Here is a 21,535-nt window from a genome sequence, read left to right on the forward strand (position 1 = left end):
CCTTAGATGGTTTCAATTTCTCAAATGCCCCTTGAGTAAAGATCCAAGGCCACAGTTGGAGTGTACTGATATTATGACACAGAATTTTAGCAGAGTTGGCAGTGGAAATACAAAACAACACTGCTCTGTACAGCCTTAAAACAAAACGTTTTAAACTTACATGCCCTATATGGCATCTAGGAAATAGGACACGGCAACAATCTGTAGTTACATTTATTACATGCCATTTTTACAAAAACAAAGTGTTGGCAATCAACTGTAGCAGCTTCACTGATAATTTACAGTTGCAGAGTAATTGCCTCTAATGCAAATAAATGCTACATTGGAGAGACATCCCCAGAAGCAAGCTCCATCAAATATTCAATGTCCTTGCTGGGTCCTCTAACCCACAGCAGGAACTGAAGGTACAGTAGTGACAGACGCAAGTGCCAGTACTCCAACCTAGAAAAAAAAAGAAAAAAAAATCTCTCAACGGCCACTATAGACACTTATATAGCAAATTTATCATTCGAACTACAATAATTAATCCAGCCAAGCTCCATACAAGCCTGTGTATGAAACAGCCAGCCAATTTGAACACGAGTCTATTCCGCACAAATAATCTGGACTATGTGCCACCCCGCATGGGTGGCCTGGCAACTGGCACATGGTCAGAGAAATGCTCCAGCAATAGGGAGGCCTAGTTAAGAATCTATGTTGCCTTGAAAACATGGATGCAAGGAAAAACGGAAATTTTGTACTTTGGTAAAACCATGAAGGAATGGTAAAATCAAACCGGTGCCATGTGCAGCACGGCGGCCAGAGGACAGGGGCTGGCTGCAATGGCCACGGCTGCGGCTCCTGTGTTCTGCCTTACCTCTAAGACTGTGCTTGCAAATAAAACCTAGGCAATTCTGTACCTGCTAATCCAGAAATAGCAATAATTCTACCTACTGGCATGGCCAATGCCCATGTAAGCCATCGCTATGGGCAGCACGGTAAGTGATCGTCAAAGTAGGCCACCGCAAATCTTAACTGCATGCTGCAGGGCTAATCGTGCATCTCCGAATGCTTCTGAAATGTGCACAACACCAAGTGTGATGAAATATGGACAACTTCATCTTCAAGAATAATCCAGGCACACAGTTTCAGTTTCACTAATACGAGCTCTACCATTGCGCAGTATTTCGACGAATAAATTCACCATTTTTCAGAGTTTTCCAATAACTTGCATTTTATTTCCAGTCCCTTGAAGTCCAAATTAACTAGCATTTACTGTAGTAGAAAGCCTGTCAAAGTTTTTTTAAACACATGCAACAACTAAACTCTACAGTTCTGCTTGAAGAGGCCTTATATTACACTTGTCCGCTTTCTCCGCCGTTTCTTTCAACCCAGAACGTTTTTCATAACATTCAAAACATTGCAATAATAAACTTCCACGGCTAGTCAGCCTCAAATCTTGAAATGGGAGGGGAAAGCGTTTATGAGCACACAATGAAAAACAAGATTAAAAGATGCAGTCTGATACACTATATCTCTGAATGTTAGAAACATTGCATGAGCCACACATGGCCGCCAATCACAAATTCAGCCATTCTAGTAATATGCGCAGTAGAAGAAAAGTGAGAAAAAAAAGGCAGAAAGCTGTGCTAGCTAGCAGACACTTTACAAATTTTACAAATTTACTCAGCAACCTTTTGTGACGTTTGTGAAAGGTTTTACACTCTCATGATTGCCACTGCCTATATGAAGGACGCAAGTTTCCCCAGATGCAAGAAACAGCTTTTACGTACGCACCTAAGCCTGAGCTCAAACACTGTGCGGCTCCACCAGTTGTGCAGCATCACCATCAGACCAAAATGTTCCAGATTCAAGGTGAGCTGTCGAGTTGCAATGCGTGCCATCAGGGTGAACCGGTCGACAGGATGGCCATGGTTTTTTGTGATTGAGCGAACAGTATTGATGTTCCTGAAAGTATGGTAAGCTTTTTAGGCTGAAAAATGAAAGCTGCTCACTACAAGCATTAAGTGAGTTCTCAAAACAGATTCAATTACTTTAGTGTATTGGATTACCAATCAGACTGCCAGCACACATCAATACACCATATGTGCTCCCCATTTGTCACTCTTGCACTGGCAAGGCAATGGAAATAAATACTATCACCCTGAGTATAAGTTGCACTTAGAGACAAGTAATTATTGTTTCAACAATGTTTTCAATAAACAGCTGTTCAATGCACTTTTGACATACAACAATATCAGCAGGTATGCACAACCTCATTATGAATTGCATACATACAATGAGATCGTTATCTTGCTAATGAAACAGTGCATTGAAATCAGCATTACAAGAAAACTGAGTTACTGAAATCTGCAACTTTGGTAGATTTTTATCACCCTGTCAAGCAAATGCCTAGCTGCCTGCTAAGGTGAGCAGATTTATATGAATAGCTTTTCTACCATAGTATGGTACCAGTGTTAGTGACACAACCAGAACATGAAGCACAGAAGCACTAGCTAGTAAGAGTCACTGAATCTACCATACATTGGCACCAAACTAACTTATACTTATGGGACCATTCCCGCTGGCAGCCTACAAGCGGTAGCATAAAGTCGTAGGGTGAAACTCAGCATGACAAGAGAAACTGAAGAAATTCATAGATCACTGAACACAGCCAAAAATAAAGAAAAAAATACTTTCCGGGAGCTTGGTTACTCCCTAGCTCACAACAACGCAACTGCCCTTGCTTCATCAGCTCGTTGCTTCAGTTTGAACAAGGGAGTTCCTGAAGCACACAGTTTTCCCTTCACTTTGGTCAGTGGCCTACGAACGTCTTTGCCTATGCTTCCTGATGAGATGTTATGCAATCAAATCACCAACGACAAGAACAACTGTGCCTCTCTGATAAAATGTCTGGCTCTTGACAAGGAATTTCACAGAAGCAGTTGTATGGCCCTGCATAAATACACCAAGCTGTTCATCAAGAAGCTCAAATGGCTTTGTAGCAGCACTATCAATCAGAGAAACCTGTTGGCAGCTGTGTAGTCTTCTGAAAAGTAAAAAGAATTGGTTGCTACTGCATCAGATTTTACTGAGAATATTGCACTAGGCTTCCTGGTTTGAGCGAGAACTGCAAACAAACAAGCATTCTATGCACTTTTCATACCTCGTGAAAATGAGGTTTGCTCGCTAATACTTTCATAATGAACAATACAAATTACAATGATTAGTTCTCAAGTCGACAACACCAAATAAAAAGCAAAGGGTGACTTAAAGAGTCACCTTCACGCCCACCAATTCCCTTAATAAAAGTTTTCAGCCATTCAGTCGATCAAGGGTGCCTTCACCTGTGGCAATTTCTTTACACTCCAGAAATTTGTGCAAAACTTTCCCAGTTAATATAAACAATGCAGAACTGCGCAAAAGAGGCCAAACATGGGAGAAATTAGGAACTGCCACATCAGTAACAATTCCTCAGATTCTCAGTTATTATTTCAAATATGAAAACCCTTCATACACAAAAAAGGTTTACGAGTTCACCTTGAAACCTCCAGCCACCTCTTTTACTTCTTTTTCAACTTCAATAACAACTGGTGAAACATGATTATGTTTTCGCTACGAATTTTCTTGAAATTAACTATTAACCCTTTTACTGCCCCTCCTGAGATAACTCGTGAGACCCCACATGCACACCCTGCTACTCTTGAGTATACTCATGCTGCCTCTTTAACTCTCTCCCTGCTACTCTCAAGACTACTCAAGGCAGTGTCTATGAAGAGGACACATAAACACATACAACTAGTAGGGTAAATTTTAGACAACAGATGAAGCATCATCATTATCATCAGCATGTCGATTAATCGTCATCTCTGCAGCTCAGCCATGGCCAGTGCATCCGCACATTGGCAGACAAATAAATTCAGGAACTTTGGTGAATTCAGATGAAAATGACAACAATGAAACGGCTCAGCTAAATGGCTAGTCAAGCAAAGACAGCGAGGAAGAGCCCCTGCTGCTTAAGAATCTGAGGAAGAAGAAAAGACCCAATGAGCAGAATAAAAAAATGTTGACATGCATGTCATGCAGAGCATGGCAGTTTATTACTAGCATAAAATTTTCATGAAACTAACATGCAAAAAAAAAAAAGCCCACCAACATGCAAATAAAGCACAGGAGGGAGTGAGAAGTCAGAAAAAAAAATTCTGCAGTGAAAGGGCTAAACTAAAAAGTTTTAATCTCTCTCCGGTTTCTATTCATGTGATTTCCACTATGCCACAGTATCAACAAGCAAGGGTGAAATGAGGTGAAAAACATATCAGTGAGTTTCAAAGCATCGTGCCCTGCTGAGCCCAGCAATGAAGGACCAATTTGTGCTACCTGAATACAAGAAGCATAGGCCTCGGAAGGCTGCGAATGCACTCCATGACCTCATCAAAGTGACTCTGCACCATGTTGCGCATATAGGCCACATCTTCACTGGACAGCTGATTGCGTAGCCGGAAGGTCTGCCGCTGCAGTGGTCGCTGCATCAGGATCTCGCAGAAGATGGGGTAATCTACAGTAAAAAAATTCAACAAGCTAGGGCAAAGCATGGGTCACATTGTAACCTTCACCACTAACCAGACAAATTACATGTCTCCATGAACACACTGAGTCAACTAAGAACTCCTCCTCAAGCGGCCTTGACCATGGATATTTTGAAAGTATGCTCCCTTATTTTCACGATTTATGCTAACAGAGCTTGCTAATAGGAAAGTGCCCCATTCACAATCGTGATCAGTGAAGCTCCATTTTGTGTTAAAAAATTTCTCCAAACACATAATAAGCACTTGTCATTGGCATAGTGATAGTACCAGTACACTATGCAAGGAATGCATTTCAGTTCCAAACAGATGTTTTCTGACAGAACACCTCAAGTACTATCGACACGAATGCTGAAATAAACATGGAGACTGCTAAAAAATTGATCAGCCCTTATGCAGGAAGCTAAACCATCATGATGTGATATAAAACTCTATGCTCAGCTGTACACAATGTGTTTCACACAGCTCCTTAACACAGCTATTGTGATCTTACCACAAGTGGCAAAGTGATGTGAATAACAAGAGAAAGTTGAATGAATATTCCCTCACTCATAGTTCTTATAGTACATGCCCTCATATCCTCAAGGGTTAAAAACAGAGATCACTCTGTGAAATCATGCTACCAAGTTTTCCTTCTGTACTATAATAACTAGTATAAGAGTGCATAATGACTGTTAGCCAACATTACAATACACTGCATAACAATGAACAAATTTGAGCAATGGTAAAGTCAAGGCACGAGTGCTTAGTACACGAGCATTGTTTGTATGAAACTAGAGCATTCAAAATTCCCTTTCAAAATAAATGCTTTGTGGTCAAGAGAGTGGCTTACTTGCTACACCCAACTCAAGAGAGTGTGTCTTCATTCCAGAATGGTCATTCATGATGATGGATTTCCACAACCGACACAGAGATAGCCTGTTTGCCTTAGATATCTCCTCGTACAACCCATGATCCAAAAGAACAATCTTTGCTTTTCCATCATCTCCTCGCTTGACAAACACTGTAGCAAAGAGACCCAATATAGTATATAAAACTAAGTTTAAATCCCAAAGCAGAGTAAAAGAACACACATAATGCAATGCAGCATGTAACTGACCATTGCCGGGATGTGGGTCTGCATGGACAAAGCCAGTGTGAAAGAGCTGTTCAGCAAATGCTGACACCATCTTCCGGTCTACCTATAATACATACAACAGCAGGTGCATAAAGTCTACATTTAAAGAAACAGAAAGGTGAAGTAAGTACATACGAAGAATGAAGATTTGCATGCAACATATTGCGACATCTTCCATAAATGTGCACAAATTAGTATTAAGCTACAAGTGATTACTAAATATTTATAAGACTGCAACCACAAGGATACACTGGGAGCTTCCAAAGCTTTTTTTAATATTTGCACTTGGCAAAAAACATTCAGGTAAAAAGCTTGAAATTGAGCTTGCTACTGCTCTATGGCAGTTGGTTTGCAAATGAAAACAACCAGGACACTGTGGACAACTCATCAAAAGGAACTATTAAAAGCAGAAGCTGCACATATTAGTCCAATAGATTTAAGTTAATTGGAGCATAAAAGTTTCTAGCTTGCCCGCCGCCATAGCTGGGATCATCAGTTTGATACCAATTACTGCTTGCATGTTTGGAAGGTCTCACTCCTTTAACAGCTTACTCCATTGACAGTAACAAAACAACTGAATATAATTTCAGTTAGTTTAATATTGCCACCAATAAAAAGTATTTCTTAGCACAGTGGTCCTCAGCCAGTTATGTATCGGGGACCCCTTGCAGACCAGTGGAAGTGGTGGGGGACCCCTTGAGGCAAGGGGGTGGGGAGGGGCCTTCTGAAGATTATTCCTGCAGTTCTAGGAGCAGGTTGCAAAATAGGACTGAATCAAGGCTAAACTAATCTATAAAAAATGCGCATTTGATAAGCCACTGTGCCACGGCCTGCAGAGGATGCAAAGAAGAAGCGAAGAAGCGATGCATCGTCACCAGTATAGGGACCAGACAGCTGAACGAGTTGCGCCGCCTCTCGGCGCATCGCTCAACTGCTGGCATGCGCCGGCTGGGGCCGGCGCATTGCCAGCGCATTGGAGTGTGGTGTTGTTTGTTGTTGGTTTGTGTTATAGTGAACTAGAATACTCATATTCTAGTTCACTATAGTTTGTGTGAAAATTGAAAATCCTAAGGTTTAGATGATGTTGTGCGTGAATATATCCTCAAGAGAGCAGAAAGTTGGGCTAGTTGTGTGAATATGTCCGGTGAAACGAAGTCTGACCAAATAAAGCTGGCGAAACGTGGTGCGTTGTTGGCTGTACTGGCAGCTACACAAACTCGTCGGACGCTTTTAAGTCTATTCATTTCTACGGGTTTCCACACAAGCCTGAGTGGCAGGTGGCCTAAGCATGGTTCTTTGAAAGACAGAGGCACGAATCTACGTATTTGGTTACTGTGTGGTCATGGAAAATGCCGGTTGCAACCAGATGTTTTGTGCCTTCTGTTCCCCAGGAGTGACGGCACGAGAGTCTCGAAGCCGAAGCTGCACTCCTTCATCTGTAGTCACTTTATTGACAATTGGAAATCGAAGGAACCCAACAGCGTAAGTTACAACGCTAGCATTTACCCGCTTTTGTACAAGAAAACCCCAGCACGGAAAAGGAAAAGGCAGCCATCATCGTCGTTTGGGCTGCGTCACGATCTTCAGTGATGGGCAGAGACAATGTTTCTGCAGCTACTTTTGTTGACATGGTTATAGATAATTTACTTTTTTCTTTTAACAGAAAGAGCAGATAGGAGACATGAACAATTCCTATTACCATGATCATGTCCTTTTTCCTCTCTTCGTTTGTCAACCAATGAAAATGTGCTGAGAGCTCTGCGTTGATACTCTTAGAATTTGCTAACATTTTTTTGTGGCATGTCCGTCTCGCCTAACAAAATCACTAATTTCACAGCTCATTCAATATCGCATGGTCACAAAATCTGCTATTGGCTTCATATAAAAGCCGAACAAGAAAAAATACAATTTAGTTTTTGGAAACGAGCATGAACGTAGTATTTTTTCTTTTTAATTTTGAAGCCACACAAATTGCCGTTTAGAGTGTTAATAGTTTCCTTACACATTTCTTCTTGAGTAGCAAATATCTTTTTCTCTTTTATTTCACATTCACGTTGCACTTGACATGGGTTTACGTATTTTCTCAGCAGCGCTCATTTCCTGGCCAGCCTAAATACAGTGTTTCTCATTGGCGTTTTAGTAAACGCGAGATTTCCTGATTGTGGCGGGCGTTGTAAGACGAGACCGTTTTACCTCTCAGAAATTGCTTCTATGGCTAATGCTGTAAACAGATTTAGCGGCAGTCCGGCAAGCTGCAGTGACAAGGTTGTAAAAGGAATGGCTTTCAGTTATCCAGATTCCTTTACATGCAAATAGAAAACTACCTACATGGTCATATCCCCTAACACGCATCAAGTATCGCGGTCAGGTGTCGGCCCCGCAAGTTCGTGGTACGCTGAGAAGGTAGAACACCATAGCGAACGAGCCATCAGAGGGATGGAAAATGCCCTCTTAGTTGTCGGTGGCTTATCTTACAACACATGACACTGTGTGTGTTTTGTTTTTTTCAATTGTATTTAATGGTTTGACAGTATTGGACTATTGCCTTCAAATGCTCAAGGCAGCTGCGGTCAATCGCATTGAACTTCCTGCGCTGAGAAAATGCCTAAATAAGCAAAAGCCAAATACTACCAAGATCTCTGTATCATAGCAGGTGTTCGAAAAAATAGGGCAACTGATAGCAGGAAAATTATTATTTTTTCCTTTCACAATCTCCGCAGCATGTCGAGAGAAACTTATTTATAGTGTAATATTTTCTAAGTCAATTATTTGTAGCAGCTCCGACATGTTCAATAAGAGCATTGTCGTATATATGTAAAAACAATGCTGAGGTGGTATTACTCATTAGGCTTATATTATGATTAAGTCTGATAGTCTCAAAGCTGGGTTCAGTGAGCGTATTGTAGCGGAATTGTGCAGGAAGTCCTGGAAGTATGTGTGTTTGCTTTTCCAACCGTAAATAGAATCCTACTTTTGCCTTGCTTGTTTATTTTTCTCCTTTTCCAGCTCTCGTTGCAAGGTTGAAACTGGAATGTCATCTGCTATTATTCTATTCTTAATCGTTTGAGCCTAGCTATTACCAAAAAAGACAGGTGCAGCATCTTTTTCATTTTACATGAACGCTGACCATTACAACTAAGTGAAACCTCGTTACAAGAGACCCTCAAGGGACCCGAAAAACATGTCTCTTGTATGCAAGGTCTCTTGTAACCAAAAATTCTAAAATCACTGTGTTTATCAGTTTACTGCACATCAGTATATAAATGCATTCACATGCATTAATAGGAAATTGTTCAGGAAACCTTAAAGAAGTTATTCCTACTAGTATGTATTTTTGTGAGTGCAGAATGTATTCCTTCCCAAATTCTAGAGGTAAAGCACTTCACTTTGCAAGCCTTCCTGTTGCTCTAATACCTTTGAGGCACTCTTACATGCTCGTCACCCTCAGATGATTCACAAAGAGAAAGACATCAGGATTCTAAGCTTTCATCTTGTGATCAAATTTTAACAGCGAGGAGTTTAAAATGCTGGATGTCATTTATGCATTTTGATTTGCTTCGTAGGTAACAGTAATGCAATGCCGTTTTGACTTTCCAATCATGGGAAAGCACTCCTTAGTTCCTGACATACACAATAAAAAGGACACTGATATGGAACAGAATTTAGCTAAGGGAATCTGAAGTGCACCATGTACGAGTTGGTAGGTTCCAGATGCATTGCATGAGCACACCTGTGTTGTGTCTCTTGTAAATAGTGAAGAATTTACTCCAGGGACCTGAAAAAGTTGTCCTTAGTAACCGAGTGTCTCTTGTAACCATGTCTCTTGTATGCAATGTTTTTAACATGGCAGACATAGGAAAACCAACCAAACCATTTTCAAATGTCTCTTATAACCGAATGTCTCTTGTAACGAGATTTAACTGCACCACTACTACGGCGCCATGGCTACATGGCTCGCCGGTATTTGATCTTCAGGCAGGTTTCGACTAGAACAATGAACGCCCAGTGCAGTCACAATTCCCGTCTCCGAAGACGTTTTTACATTACCTATCGCATGGTAAAAACGCGCGCGTGGCATTTTCGAGTATACAACAGAAATACCATGCGCCGGGCGGTTTCAAAAAAGAAAAAAAAACGCACGCCCTGCCCCGGACGGCCCTTTCCTTTTTCAAGATTTCCCGGTCGAAAAATGCTCCTTGCGATTACTCAAAGTAGCTCAATGCTCTCAAAGCCACACCGTAAAATGACGGGGAGGGACGTGCTCAAAAACGCCTCACAGAACGAAAACGACTACACCGCTTAGCTGCCTCGGCACTCCGCTGGCGAGCGTTTCGCCGCTGGTGGCGCTGTTCCGCCGAGGCGATGGTGGCGCCATACAACGGGCGCCCGGTCCTTATACATGCACCTAGAAGGAATTCGACCCCTCCCACCACTGTGCTGCTCGCTCGTCGCACACCCGAGCACTGCAGCCCTTAAGCGTAGAAAACTGGGCTAGTTGGCTGTTAGTACAATTGTGAGACATCATTCCAGCGATGAAACACACAAACCTAAGTAGGGGAGACAGCACAAACACTGGCATTCGTGCTGTCTCCTGTACTTTCGTCCGCATATTTTTGTCGCTGGAATAATGTCTCACCATTGCAGTGCGCATATTTTTGTCGCTGGAATAATGTCTCACCATTGCAGCCCTGTCTAGCAGTGCAGCCAGAGCTCGAGTTTCACTGGTGCCGACATCAACAAACGCTGCAAACGCTCTTTTTCTCTCTCTCACCCTCTCACGTGCGCGCTGTCCGTTTCCACACACCTCTCGCATTTTTTTCACTTTGAGAAATTAAAGTTGGCTTTGAACCACTGCGCTTTTAACCCTGCAAAACAGTGTCTAGCCATGCCAGAGCTATCATGCAACCTTCCTTTTTGTGTGTGTATGGGCGTGGGTTTCGCAGACCCAGAAAATCGCTTTGCGGGCCCCCTGGGGTCCGTAGGCCCCCATTTGAGAAATCCTGTCATAACAGAAAGTCCCACATTGTATACAAGTAACTACCAAAGTCTGTACTATGATGCAAACTATTGCACTTGAAAAGTGCTCTAACAGCTTTTGCTAGTCCCAGGAACACCTGGATGCAAAAGAAAGAAAAACAATAAAAACATTACCATAGATCTAAAATGCATGTTTATGACCACTGCACCCTATTTATATTCATTCATAGGAGTATATATAAGCAACATCCATGTTGAAGAGATTATTAACCTCTTTGGATAATTCATTTTTGGAGCACTAAATGCTAATTTTTCTCCCCACAACTTGTAATGCATCTAACAGGTTACTGAATGTCTTGCTTTATGAGTAAATCTTTTAAGCCCTGAATTTTCTACATTTTAGATAATCACAATGGTTGCTTTGTAGGCACTGAAATCAGCACATGCCACATACCAATCCACGTGAGAGCTGAGCAGCTGTAATATAGCTTTACTTTGCTAAAGTGTGTCCAATACAAAGCAAGAATAACTGCCAGTATGCATGAGTTAGAACAGTCTACTATTATCCCTTCTGCATTTTTTAAGGGGCACTGAGGATAAAAAGGTACTGCCCTATATCAACTGATCAGCATGCTCCTATGATGAATAGGGTTGCTAGAAAATGAAAACAAAAGACAGAAAGACAAAATGCTAAAGGCATTCAAGTAAACTGCAAAACATGAACAGCGTGCGTGCGTGCGTGCGTGCGTGCGTGTGTGTGTGTGTGTGTGTGTGTGTGTGTGTGTGTGTAGGGGGGGATCTCTAAGTCTAGACTACACAGCGACATCCGCTTGCATTCGGCGATCATGGAGTCACTAGTGTTTTCAGTGCCATCATTATAGTAGAAGAAAAATGTCATGCTTTCAACTCGAAATTTTTTTTTTTTTTAAGTAATGTGCAAGACAGACATTGTACATGAGCCACCAATGTAAAATTCATCTCTGCAAACTAGACAACTTATAACTGCATTTATTCCTCATGCAGTTTTGATTTCAATTTGAAGTGCTGATCTATGGCTGTAAAGTTACAGACGAGTTGAGATCATGTTTGTCATGAAAAAATTGCAATATAATCGTGCTCAATTATTTCTTTTATTCCAACTCTTGGGCCAGCTTCAGTAAGAGTTGATGCAAATTAAAATTAACAAAGCAAAAACCATACTGCAGATTTCAAATGCCTTGTCCCCTCAAATTGTCAGTGACATCACAGCTGCTGCTCAATGGCTGAAACTCAAACCAAAACAGCATCAGAAATTTAATTATAAATCATTTACTGTATTTTTTTGTAATTCACATGGTTGACCATGTTTTCACATGTGCTGTGCATCACTTCAAAGACAGAACACAAAACTCAAAAAGCTCAGTGGCTAGGGCGCTTGACCACTGAATCGGGGGACTCAGATTTGATCACAGCCACGACAGCCACTGCGGCCGCGTTTGAATAGAGGCGACTGATAAGGTGCCTGTGTAATGTGTGTGTGACGTCAATGCAAGTTAAAGAAGTATAAGAATATAATTTCTGGTTGCATTTTTTATCTTTAGTATGATGCATAAGACATTATTAAGCACAGATCACCATATGATGAAGACCACTAAAGAATTTGTAATCAAATTTCCTTTGTCATCTTTTTTGGTTTAGGTTTCAACGCCAAATTGACGACTGTGACATCAAAGTCAAGTTCAGGTCATGTGAGGGATGAAAAAACAATAGTATAATCGTCCCACTGTCAATTTAATTCACTTCAATGCTAGCCAGCCTACTTCAAGAACAGGAATCACAAATGAAGAAGTGGCGAATATATCACCGTTCCTTCATCCCTCATGTGAACAACTCAACTTTGATGTCACAGCTATTGCTCAGCTGTTAAAATAAGAAGAGGTGAGAAAAAAATCAATTATAAATTATCTAGCAGTCCTATGTAAAAACCCTGTGGTGATCCATGTACAGTAATAGATTGCACATCATTAACAAGGAGAAAATTGCTAACAAGGTTTTGTGTCTATGCTCCTTTAAAGAACCCCAGGCAGGCGAAATTATCTTCCCTATGCTCCCTTACAGCCTGAGCCACTTTGGGACATTGAACTGAATAAACTAAAGTAAATTAACATCTAGTGCCAGTACTCCTTTACCTGATATCAAATAAAAAATGCTACTATGTATTACAAATTCATAAAAAACCACATCCATAAACTACTAGCTCCATACTGCATTTTGTTTCATCAAAGCTTGCCACATATCAATCCAAACATGGAGAAAAAGTAAGAGATCCCAAATAAACCATAACAGAAGTAAACCCTATAATGAATGCAGAGTACCACTCACATCAGCTATATCAAGACCAAGTTTCTTGATTCCCTGGACATTGCTTATCTTGACTCCATCAACAAAATCCATCGTGAGTACTCTCTGAAAAGAATGCACCATTAAAGCTACAATTAAAGTTATAGAAACATGCCCATTTATCCGTTTCAGTTCTAAAACAAATGTTCTAATGACTCAAGTGCATGCAAACAGATTAATTTTTGCAAACACTTAATTACATATTTCTCTCAAATCACTAGTATAACCCTTGCAAGAACTTGATCTCGTGAATAATTTGGGCAATAGGAGCATTCAAGGGCTTACCACCTCTGCTTCACAAAATTTAGTAATCCCAAAATATTCAAGAATTATAATTTGTGAGGTATCAAGCTTGTAAAGAATAAGTCATTTAAATACATGATAACAATATTAATGAATGAAATACAATAACTAAAGTTGGGTACAACTGAAACCCAAAGGGACAAACACCGCGCAACAGAGCCCCCCCCGACTATTTGTGTTCACGTATTGTCATGACGCAATGGGTCACAGTCAATTGTTGCACACCTGTCAGCCACTTGCAACGCCACGCTAGGAGCTGCAAGGCAAGTTGCCACAGTGCCATGACAACAGATCAATGCCATTGGCCAGATGGCCTTCTCAACAGGGCATTTACCCTTTTATTTCAGAGCTGAATCACACTATAGCATAACATAGGAAGACATCATGCAGACCCCACATGCTTCTTGCAGATAACACTGAGCCACATTTTGCAGTATTTACCTACTTTACTTGTTTTGTTCCAGTGTACTTTCGGAACTGAGACATAAGGAAGATGGGCAAGGTCTCGAGCACAGCGTTCCATGTTGCCAGCCTCATGCACAAAGTCCAGTTCCTTCACCAAGGATGACCTAAGATACTGAAGAAAATGAATACTCAACACAAAAATCTTCTACCACCGCTGTTTTCCAGATGAATAAACGGAAGCAAAAAGTTGAGAGGAAATGAAAAAACAAATTTCCAAACAGTTGTAGATAGTATCTACTAATCAGGAGAGAAATTTTAAGCAAACTGTCATATTAGCATCAAAATCTACCACAGTATTTGCAGCAACAATAAAAATATAAGCCAAACCCCATCATAAAAAATGAGGACACTTAGACTCCACCTGAAGAGTAGATGCAATAGCATGTATTTGCTCGATCTATATATTTAGTTAATATGACCTGCAATGCAATGACTCAGCACATTTATTATGACAGACTACGGCCTAATGGTTCATCACTTTCAATTTTTTAGTTATGACAGACTAAGATAGGATGACTCATCACTTTCAATTTTTTTTAGCTATGACAAGCAATAATGCAAAGACTCAACACTTTTAGGTTTTTGGTGTTTTTAAGTTTAATTTTCATTTTTTTTTATTTTTATTTTTCAACTGCTTTCAATTATTGGTAATTAATCATTCAATTTTGGCATTAGTATTAAGTACCAGTAACCTTCACACTTCTATTACCTATCCATCACCTAGCACTTATGGATCAACTACAGGCCTCCATTTTTCTTGCCACGTTCTGAACACTTTTGACAACTTCGAGTAACAAGCGAGCCAAAACTGGCGTACAGCGACGACTTTTTGATCGAAATAGCTGCATATGCTTTGCATACAATTATCAGTTTGAAAGATAAGGGTCAACATGCATGACAGCCATGCTTTTTTTATAAGTCAATAAAGAAGAAGGGTGGGAAACTGATCCATCCTACTGTAAAAAAGCAGTATTTCTTGAGAAAAACAATTCTGGAAACTGCTCAGTCTTGCGAATTCATGCCATACTGATTGCAAACCATGTAGTAATTATTATATAGACGTTGCATACAAAGTTTGACATCAACATGCTCACTATAGCTAGTGCTTTCTGGTCAAAATGCTTGGTGTCCTTGTAAATGCAGCTGAGTGAAGAAAAAGAGGACACAGATGTGTGACTTCCAGCCGGCATCTAAGTACTTCTTTCATTATATGAAAATTGTAGCGGGAAAACTAGGAAGAAATGCACTGAATAAATTTTACTCACCGTCTCCGAGTCCCCAAGTTGGTCTGAGTCTTTGATTTGGTCTTTCACACAACTTTAACCAGCAACAAAAATGAACCAAATGCTAACTGATGACATGCCAATTTCTCAATTTTAGCAGTAGTACTACTAATAAATTTAGCACTCATTTTTACACTATATTAGGTTAATAGCTTTTATGTATGGATACATTGACTAGTACAGTGTGAAAATGATGCTTTTTTGTTTTCTTTGTAATTTCGGCATTAAAGGTTTACATGAGCAAAGAGCAAAGATGACATCCATGTAAGGATAATCATCATAAAATGTAGCATTATTCACCAAGAAGGTGCTGTCAAATTTGCATGCTATGTGCATTACTACCTAAAAGAATATATCTTCAGAAAAAATTAACCACCCATTGGTCTTACAATACCTGCCTCCATCAAAGGTGGTTGTCACAAGCAAAACTGCAATAAATATATTTAACAGGAATGCAGGCAGCCAGTCAAAACTGTTTTTTGTTGTGGCAGCAAGGAGTGTCTCAGTCTCACTAGAGTGCAACTGCTGTACATTATTATTTGTAACTGATATACAGCACATGGAAGCATGTAAAGCTTGTAATAAAATGGTCCGACTTACATCAAGAATCCAAGCAAAATTGAAGTCAGGATGCATCCAGCTGACAATGTGTATTAGAATGCCAATACCATTCAAATCCCCATTAAAACGCTGTTGCAAATCTATGTACTGCACCTGTAAGGAGAAGAAGTGTTAGTTTGGACATTGGAAATAACATTATGACCAACTATTTAAAATAGATTCCATTTTTTGTTCCTTTACAAATTTTTTCAAATAAATTTTATTGCAGTTAGTATGTTTATCAATAGAGGTGAACTAAAGCAGTAATTACTCATTAGCATCCACCTGCGTGCAACCATGTGGCTATGAAGGAAAGCTATACTACAGCTTTTACAAAACTTTGCAGCTGAAAAAAAGATGTTGGGAATTGAGTCCCTAAATATACTAGACTCTTCGTAGGACATGTTTAACAAAGTAGTATGTGAAATTAAAAGCAATTTAACGTATATGTAACTGAGTATGCATTACTTTCACAGCTACATCTTTGTCTTCAAGCGTCTTTGCTTTGAAAACTTGGGCTAGGCTTGCAGCTGCTATTGGCGTGCGATTGAACTCTTTGAACATCTCTTCTGGCAAGCAACCGAAGTCCTCCCGAAACAGTTCACTGATCTGGAAAAAAAAAGAAACAATGAAAAGAAATGTTACAAAGCTGACAAGATACAGCTTTTGCTTTGTACATATAATTGCAAAGGATAATTACAGTCGTCACAGTAAGGAATTGACAACAGGCACATTAAGTGCTACATAGTATTATACAGTAAATTTTGAAGTTTAATGAAAGGCGGTAAGAGAAAGCTACTGTGACTGCAAAATTTTTGGCTGAATACGATGTACGACATGTAAATGACATGGTGCTGTTCAGTAATACTTTAGAAAGCACTCACTTCAGTAAAACAGCTGGCTTTATGAAAATAGGTTTGAGGGAATAACAATATTTAGATAAGCTAGCTGGTCCATACAGTTATGCTCAGGGACAGTTTTTATTGGCAATGAAGGGAAGGTTACAGGGGCAGTTTGCCCTGAACTGTGTCATTCTGCTGCACAATAGTTTGGGCGCAGCCATCTGACAAGTTACTCTCTTGGCCGCCCATTCCCTCCATGACTGGGGCCGCTGGCACCATTTATGATGCTGCTGGTGACTAAAGATGCCCAGATTATTTATTATAATTAATAAAATAGTTTTCTTCCTCGACTTTCGACCCTGAATGTGCGCACTTATGTTAAAATTACACCGTAAATAAATTAATATTAACCACATATGTAATATGTTTGAAGAGAAAATTAATGACTGCAAGTGGGGAACTATACGTAAGAAGAGAGGGTGTGGCATTTCAGTTCTATAGCTTTCACACTGCTGCCAGAAAAAGCTCTCTAGGAGTATACAGGCTTCATGTGCTACTGTTTCAGAGCGGACATGTCATGCCACCTGCTGTGCATGAAGTGGACTAGTGCACGGCCATGAATGTTTCGCCTCAAGTTGGCACTAAAAAATGAGGCGCATGCCTACAAAACGAGCCATTTTTGGCCTGGTGTGTGCGCTGCGTCACGATTTTTACAAGAATGCCATCAACAACCTGCCATGTTAAGAAATGTATTTTCATATTCTGTGCAGGAAGCCATACTTGGATATGATAATTAAGAGTGGCATGTATACTGCACATGATCAGCATTTTCTAATTGCACCTGTTATTTCTTACAGGCACAAAAGTTAACTGTGACTTGTGGTGTGCATGCAATAAGCAAACTTCGCTGTGCACATTTTCTTCCCTCCAGGCTACGACACTGTTATTGACACTGCCGGGTTCATTTTAAGCAATCTTCAAAAGAAGGCGCTTGTTAATTAATACTGATCTGAGAGAGCGAAAATCTTGTTACACCATGTTGGCAACATCCTTGTATTATTTTATATCAATGCATTTTAGACCCATTGCTTATTTAAAATTTTATAATGCTTTGGAACGCTTAATTACATCTGTGTACCATGTACAGCTAGAAGCAAAATGAAAGGGAACACAGGAGTGCGTGGCCTCATCACTTTGCAAATCGCTGCCACCACCACAAGACGAGAATGGGTTGCACCAAGGATATGCTTGGAAAAAGCAGCCGACCAAGTTTACTTCTGATGCGTCTTTACCACTGATACTTAGCACCTGTCGGTGACAGCGCATTTGAAACCGTGGAGGCCGCATGCTCCCATGTTCCCTCTCATACTGTTTCTAGTTGTACGTGAGGTGTTTTGCATGGCTACAAGAGTACTTAATGCAATAAAAGTACTATTACTTTAAATAAGCCAATGTTGTGCTTTGCATACTACGGTTATTTGCTCTAATGAGGCCATGACGCATGAAGAAGAAAAAAACGCATGCTAAGCGAAACCAAGATGGGGCGAAAGAAAAAAGGTATGTTGGGGCAAATAAGAAGAAAGTGAATAGCAACTGAAAGTAAAAAAAAGCATTTGAAAGCTTTAATTACTTTACTAGGCATGAAAATAAAATCATAATTTGCTTGACAGGAGAAAAGGCAATATACCACCCACAATCATCATGTACCGCTTGTGTTGCTCAAACAACTGCCACAGTGCGGCTCTAAATTCTAGAGAGCCAATAAAGAGCAATTATTCATTAGCATCTACCCAGGTAAAGCCATAATGATAAAGAAAGAATTAATAAATACTTCCAAAGGGGAGTAATATACTATCTGAGAGAATTTGAAAACAGCCTTTCTGCTCTCGCAATGAGATGAGTGATCGTCCACAGATGAAGCAGAGAACAAAAAGGGGGCTCATCGAAGGATACACATCTCTAAAGATCACTCCAAACTTATTGCCAATGCACTGTCAGCTAGTAGAGTGATGTGATGGCCTAAACGAGAGTGCAGCCTTCACGCATTCTTGAACCGACTGCGCCGACCTGAAAGTCGGTGCCTAGTGCCTGCAGCTGGCCCACTGCACTTACATGTAGTAAAGTGTACTTTAAAGCTTGGTATATTGTATAAATGGCAACAGAAGACACTGTGCAAAACATAATTGCTACAAAGTAAAGGTAGTTACAATGCCAGCAGATCAGAAATTATGTATGGCGAAAAAAGCATGCAGATGAATCCAGCAACCAGCGAAGCTGATTTAGTCAAGAGTGGCAGCACATTTCGCACACCTTAGGAGTGATTCAGCTAGTATTTTGCCCTATGGCCCAGCAGATTGTTTTTTCACATATCTGCTGCCAATTTTAGTTTGCCTGATACTGCAAAGCACCAGGTGATGTTCATTCGGGTGAGGCTCACGTGTACAGATCTCTACAATTTGCTTAACTCAACCAGGCAGGTGGTGCTAGGTGTTAGAGAGAACTGGCACCCCCATGCCAGTGCACGGAACCTACAAACAAACTTGTGTAAATAGGAGGAATGCGCTCTTTCTTCAAGTATGATGCCTTGTGGGCATCTGGCAAATTCCACTGCCAAGCCCAATTCCAAGAAGTATAAATACAAAAAACAATAGCACACTGAAACATGGATTTTGCAATTGTCAAGAAAGGCAGTGCGTGCCTATATTTTACAACAATGTAACCCTGATAAAAAAAAAAGCAGCATACCTATTCAATTTTTTTCTCCATGATACCTATTCCCTGTTGAACTGCTTTCAAGATATCAGTCTTACTGTAATTTCTGCCTCCATGGATTTATCAGTTCTTTGCTTGGTATTAACAGGTATACAATACATGCATACGCCCAAATGGGATCCAATAGTCAGCATCCTGCTCATATCATATTACTCAATCCTAGCTAACTTCTTTAGCAGCCAGATTTCACTCAATGTTCGAGGTGAAAGTATTCCACAGTATTGAATTATGTAACAAAACCTAGGCACTTCATTAACAGTGCAAGGCCTGCTTAAAAAAAAAAAGCTAACCACATAGCTGCAAGTGGCACTAAGTAATAAAACTCGGGAGAGTTCACCTCATCTTTGTTGCGCACCAAGGCGTGGTCATGAAGCACTTCTAAAGTGTCGAGGTATTCTCGTGGCAACAGGTGATTGAGGGCAACTAGACTCTGTCCAAGTTTGACGTATAAGCCACCATTCTCAAGACAGCCCTTGAGAATTCGCTCAGCACCACGCTGGTGGCAGTGCTTCATCATGTCCTTGTACTCTGGAGTTCCCTGCAATGTCATTTTGTACTTTAGTATTCTGGAAGGCAACTCTTAACCCACTTGACTACAATAACACTTTTATTCATATTATTCATCCCCTCTTAGATGTTAGATATGCCTGTTAGCAAAATGCACAGTGATTAGCAGCGATTTACCTACACACGAGGGCATTGAGAACTAAGCAACTAAGTGTCAATTTGCCTTACACGGAGCCTTATAAACGAGCACAATTTAGCATTACTTGCTTGGAAGAATGCTTACATTACCTGCCTAGTAATTTTTGAATTATGATGAATGAATTGCAAAGAAACATTTTTTTAAACAAGTGTTTTAATAGTTTGCACCTATAAAAAAATGTTATATTAACAAAAGAAACTGACCAAATGCATTAACACTTTGCATTGCACAGCTGCAGAACTAAAGAAAGCTGCAACACTTGCAGAAAGCACACAAAGCATACGGTAGAATGTGCACCACTTGCCTCAGTAGATCCCCATGTACTGTACGAGTAGTCACACGAGATTGTAAGGCCAATTCTTAATGTCCTAAGATGAGGCAATAACACCAAGCCAATATCAGTATCCAGAGCTTACTATCAAGTTGACAAATTCGTTAAGATGCACATTGGTAACAGTGCGACGAAGCTTACTTTGCGAACCTAAGTAGACCTCCAAGTGAAGTGCGAACAAAGCGCTTGTCAGGTGGGCTCAGCGTTTGATACCAAATAAAGGGTGCTGATACAGAGACTCCAACAAGTGCATAAACGTAGCGATTCCATCGGTTTCTGGCACTTGGAACTGTCGTTACTTTCGATGGCCCCGCAGGAGCGTTTGAGTAGAGCCTCAATGCCCGGAAATGAATACACTGTCGTGCCATCTGCAAAGGTAAACGATTGTAGCCCTGTATGTTCTCTCCAAAAAAAAGCAAGGCAGACATGAAGCCGCCAAGAAAAACTTGCCCGCCGCAGACGTTCACAGCAATTAGGTACATACATACATCACCACATGAGCTTGACAATTACAGAAAAGCACGCAAATGATGTTCGGAGGTCACCGAGACTTGTCACAAAATACTAATACCACAGATCTGCAGTAAAATAACCGCATTCAAGAACCTACAAGCTTTTTTTTTTTTTTTTCTTCGTAGATCTTATAAAAGACAGTCATATGCAGACAACGTTCTAATTTATTTATATAACTGCGCACAATGACGAGATCACAAGACCCTAGGCTGAACGCATAGAAAAAACTGTTATGAACTATTCTGTCTGCCTGTAACAGCAGTGAAGTGCACTGAAGAATGTTAACACACGAACAGTTCACAAGCGCAAAACATCGTGCACAGTTGAGCTGTCTAAATATTTAAGCACAACGCTCACTTTTAGAACGAAATAAACCATTTCTGCAAAAAAAAATGCAGTTTAAAAGTGGCAAAAATACTTCAGCATCGCATACTTCACCTTAGCGCAAAATAAAAACGTAAAAACCGAGATAACTGGATTAGCTACGCTTTTGTTTGACTCCAGTAGGACTTGTTTTACATACATTGGGCTGATTGTCAAAAACAAAGTTGCTCATTTTATGCACAATTATTCAAAATTACAACATAAAACTAAAACACAAAATTTTAACAAAAAGGGCGAAGCTATTTATTAGATTACCGCATCAAAACATTTAGGATTTAGGCTGCAGTGTGATACCGAAACT

At 40.3% G+C, this 21,535-nt stretch overlaps 1 protein-coding gene across 2 annotated transcripts; it reads right to left on the reverse strand.

Moving 5' to 3' along the window:
• Positions 1–198: 198 nt before the first annotated feature.
• On the reverse strand, positions 199–21,324 carry Adck5 (aarF domain containing kinase 5). 2 transcript variants are annotated; one of them, XM_084590422.1, is made up of 13 exons: positions 21,208–21,324; positions 20,479–20,705; positions 20,311–20,374; positions 19,638–19,838; positions 16,155–16,295; positions 15,687–15,800; positions 13,784–13,915; positions 13,018–13,101; positions 5,662–5,743; positions 5,395–5,565; positions 4,357–4,534; positions 1,777–1,947; positions 199–441 (listed from the first exon to the last, which is right to left on the reverse strand). In XM_084590422.1, the coding sequence occupies exons 1-13, from the start codon at positions 21,226–21,228 to the stop codon at positions 318–320; spliced, it is 1,710 nt and encodes a 569-aa protein (XP_084446548.1). In that variant the 5' UTR covers positions 21,229–21,324; the 3' UTR covers positions 199–317. The 2 variants fall into 2 exon arrangements, with proteins under 2 accessions (XP_084446548.1, XP_084446547.1); XM_084590421.1 differs by having other exon boundaries at positions 13,018–13,124; positions 13,780–13,915.
• Positions 21,325–21,535: the final 211 nt, after the last annotated feature.

Source organism: Amblyomma maculatum, chromosome 1 (genome assembly GCF_055883805.1).
Source record: "Amblyomma maculatum isolate TAMU_Amacu chromosome 1, ASM5588380v1, whole genome shotgun sequence".
In the NCBI taxonomy this organism is placed as follows: domain Eukaryota; kingdom Metazoa; phylum Arthropoda; class Arachnida; order Ixodida; family Ixodidae; genus Amblyomma; species Amblyomma maculatum.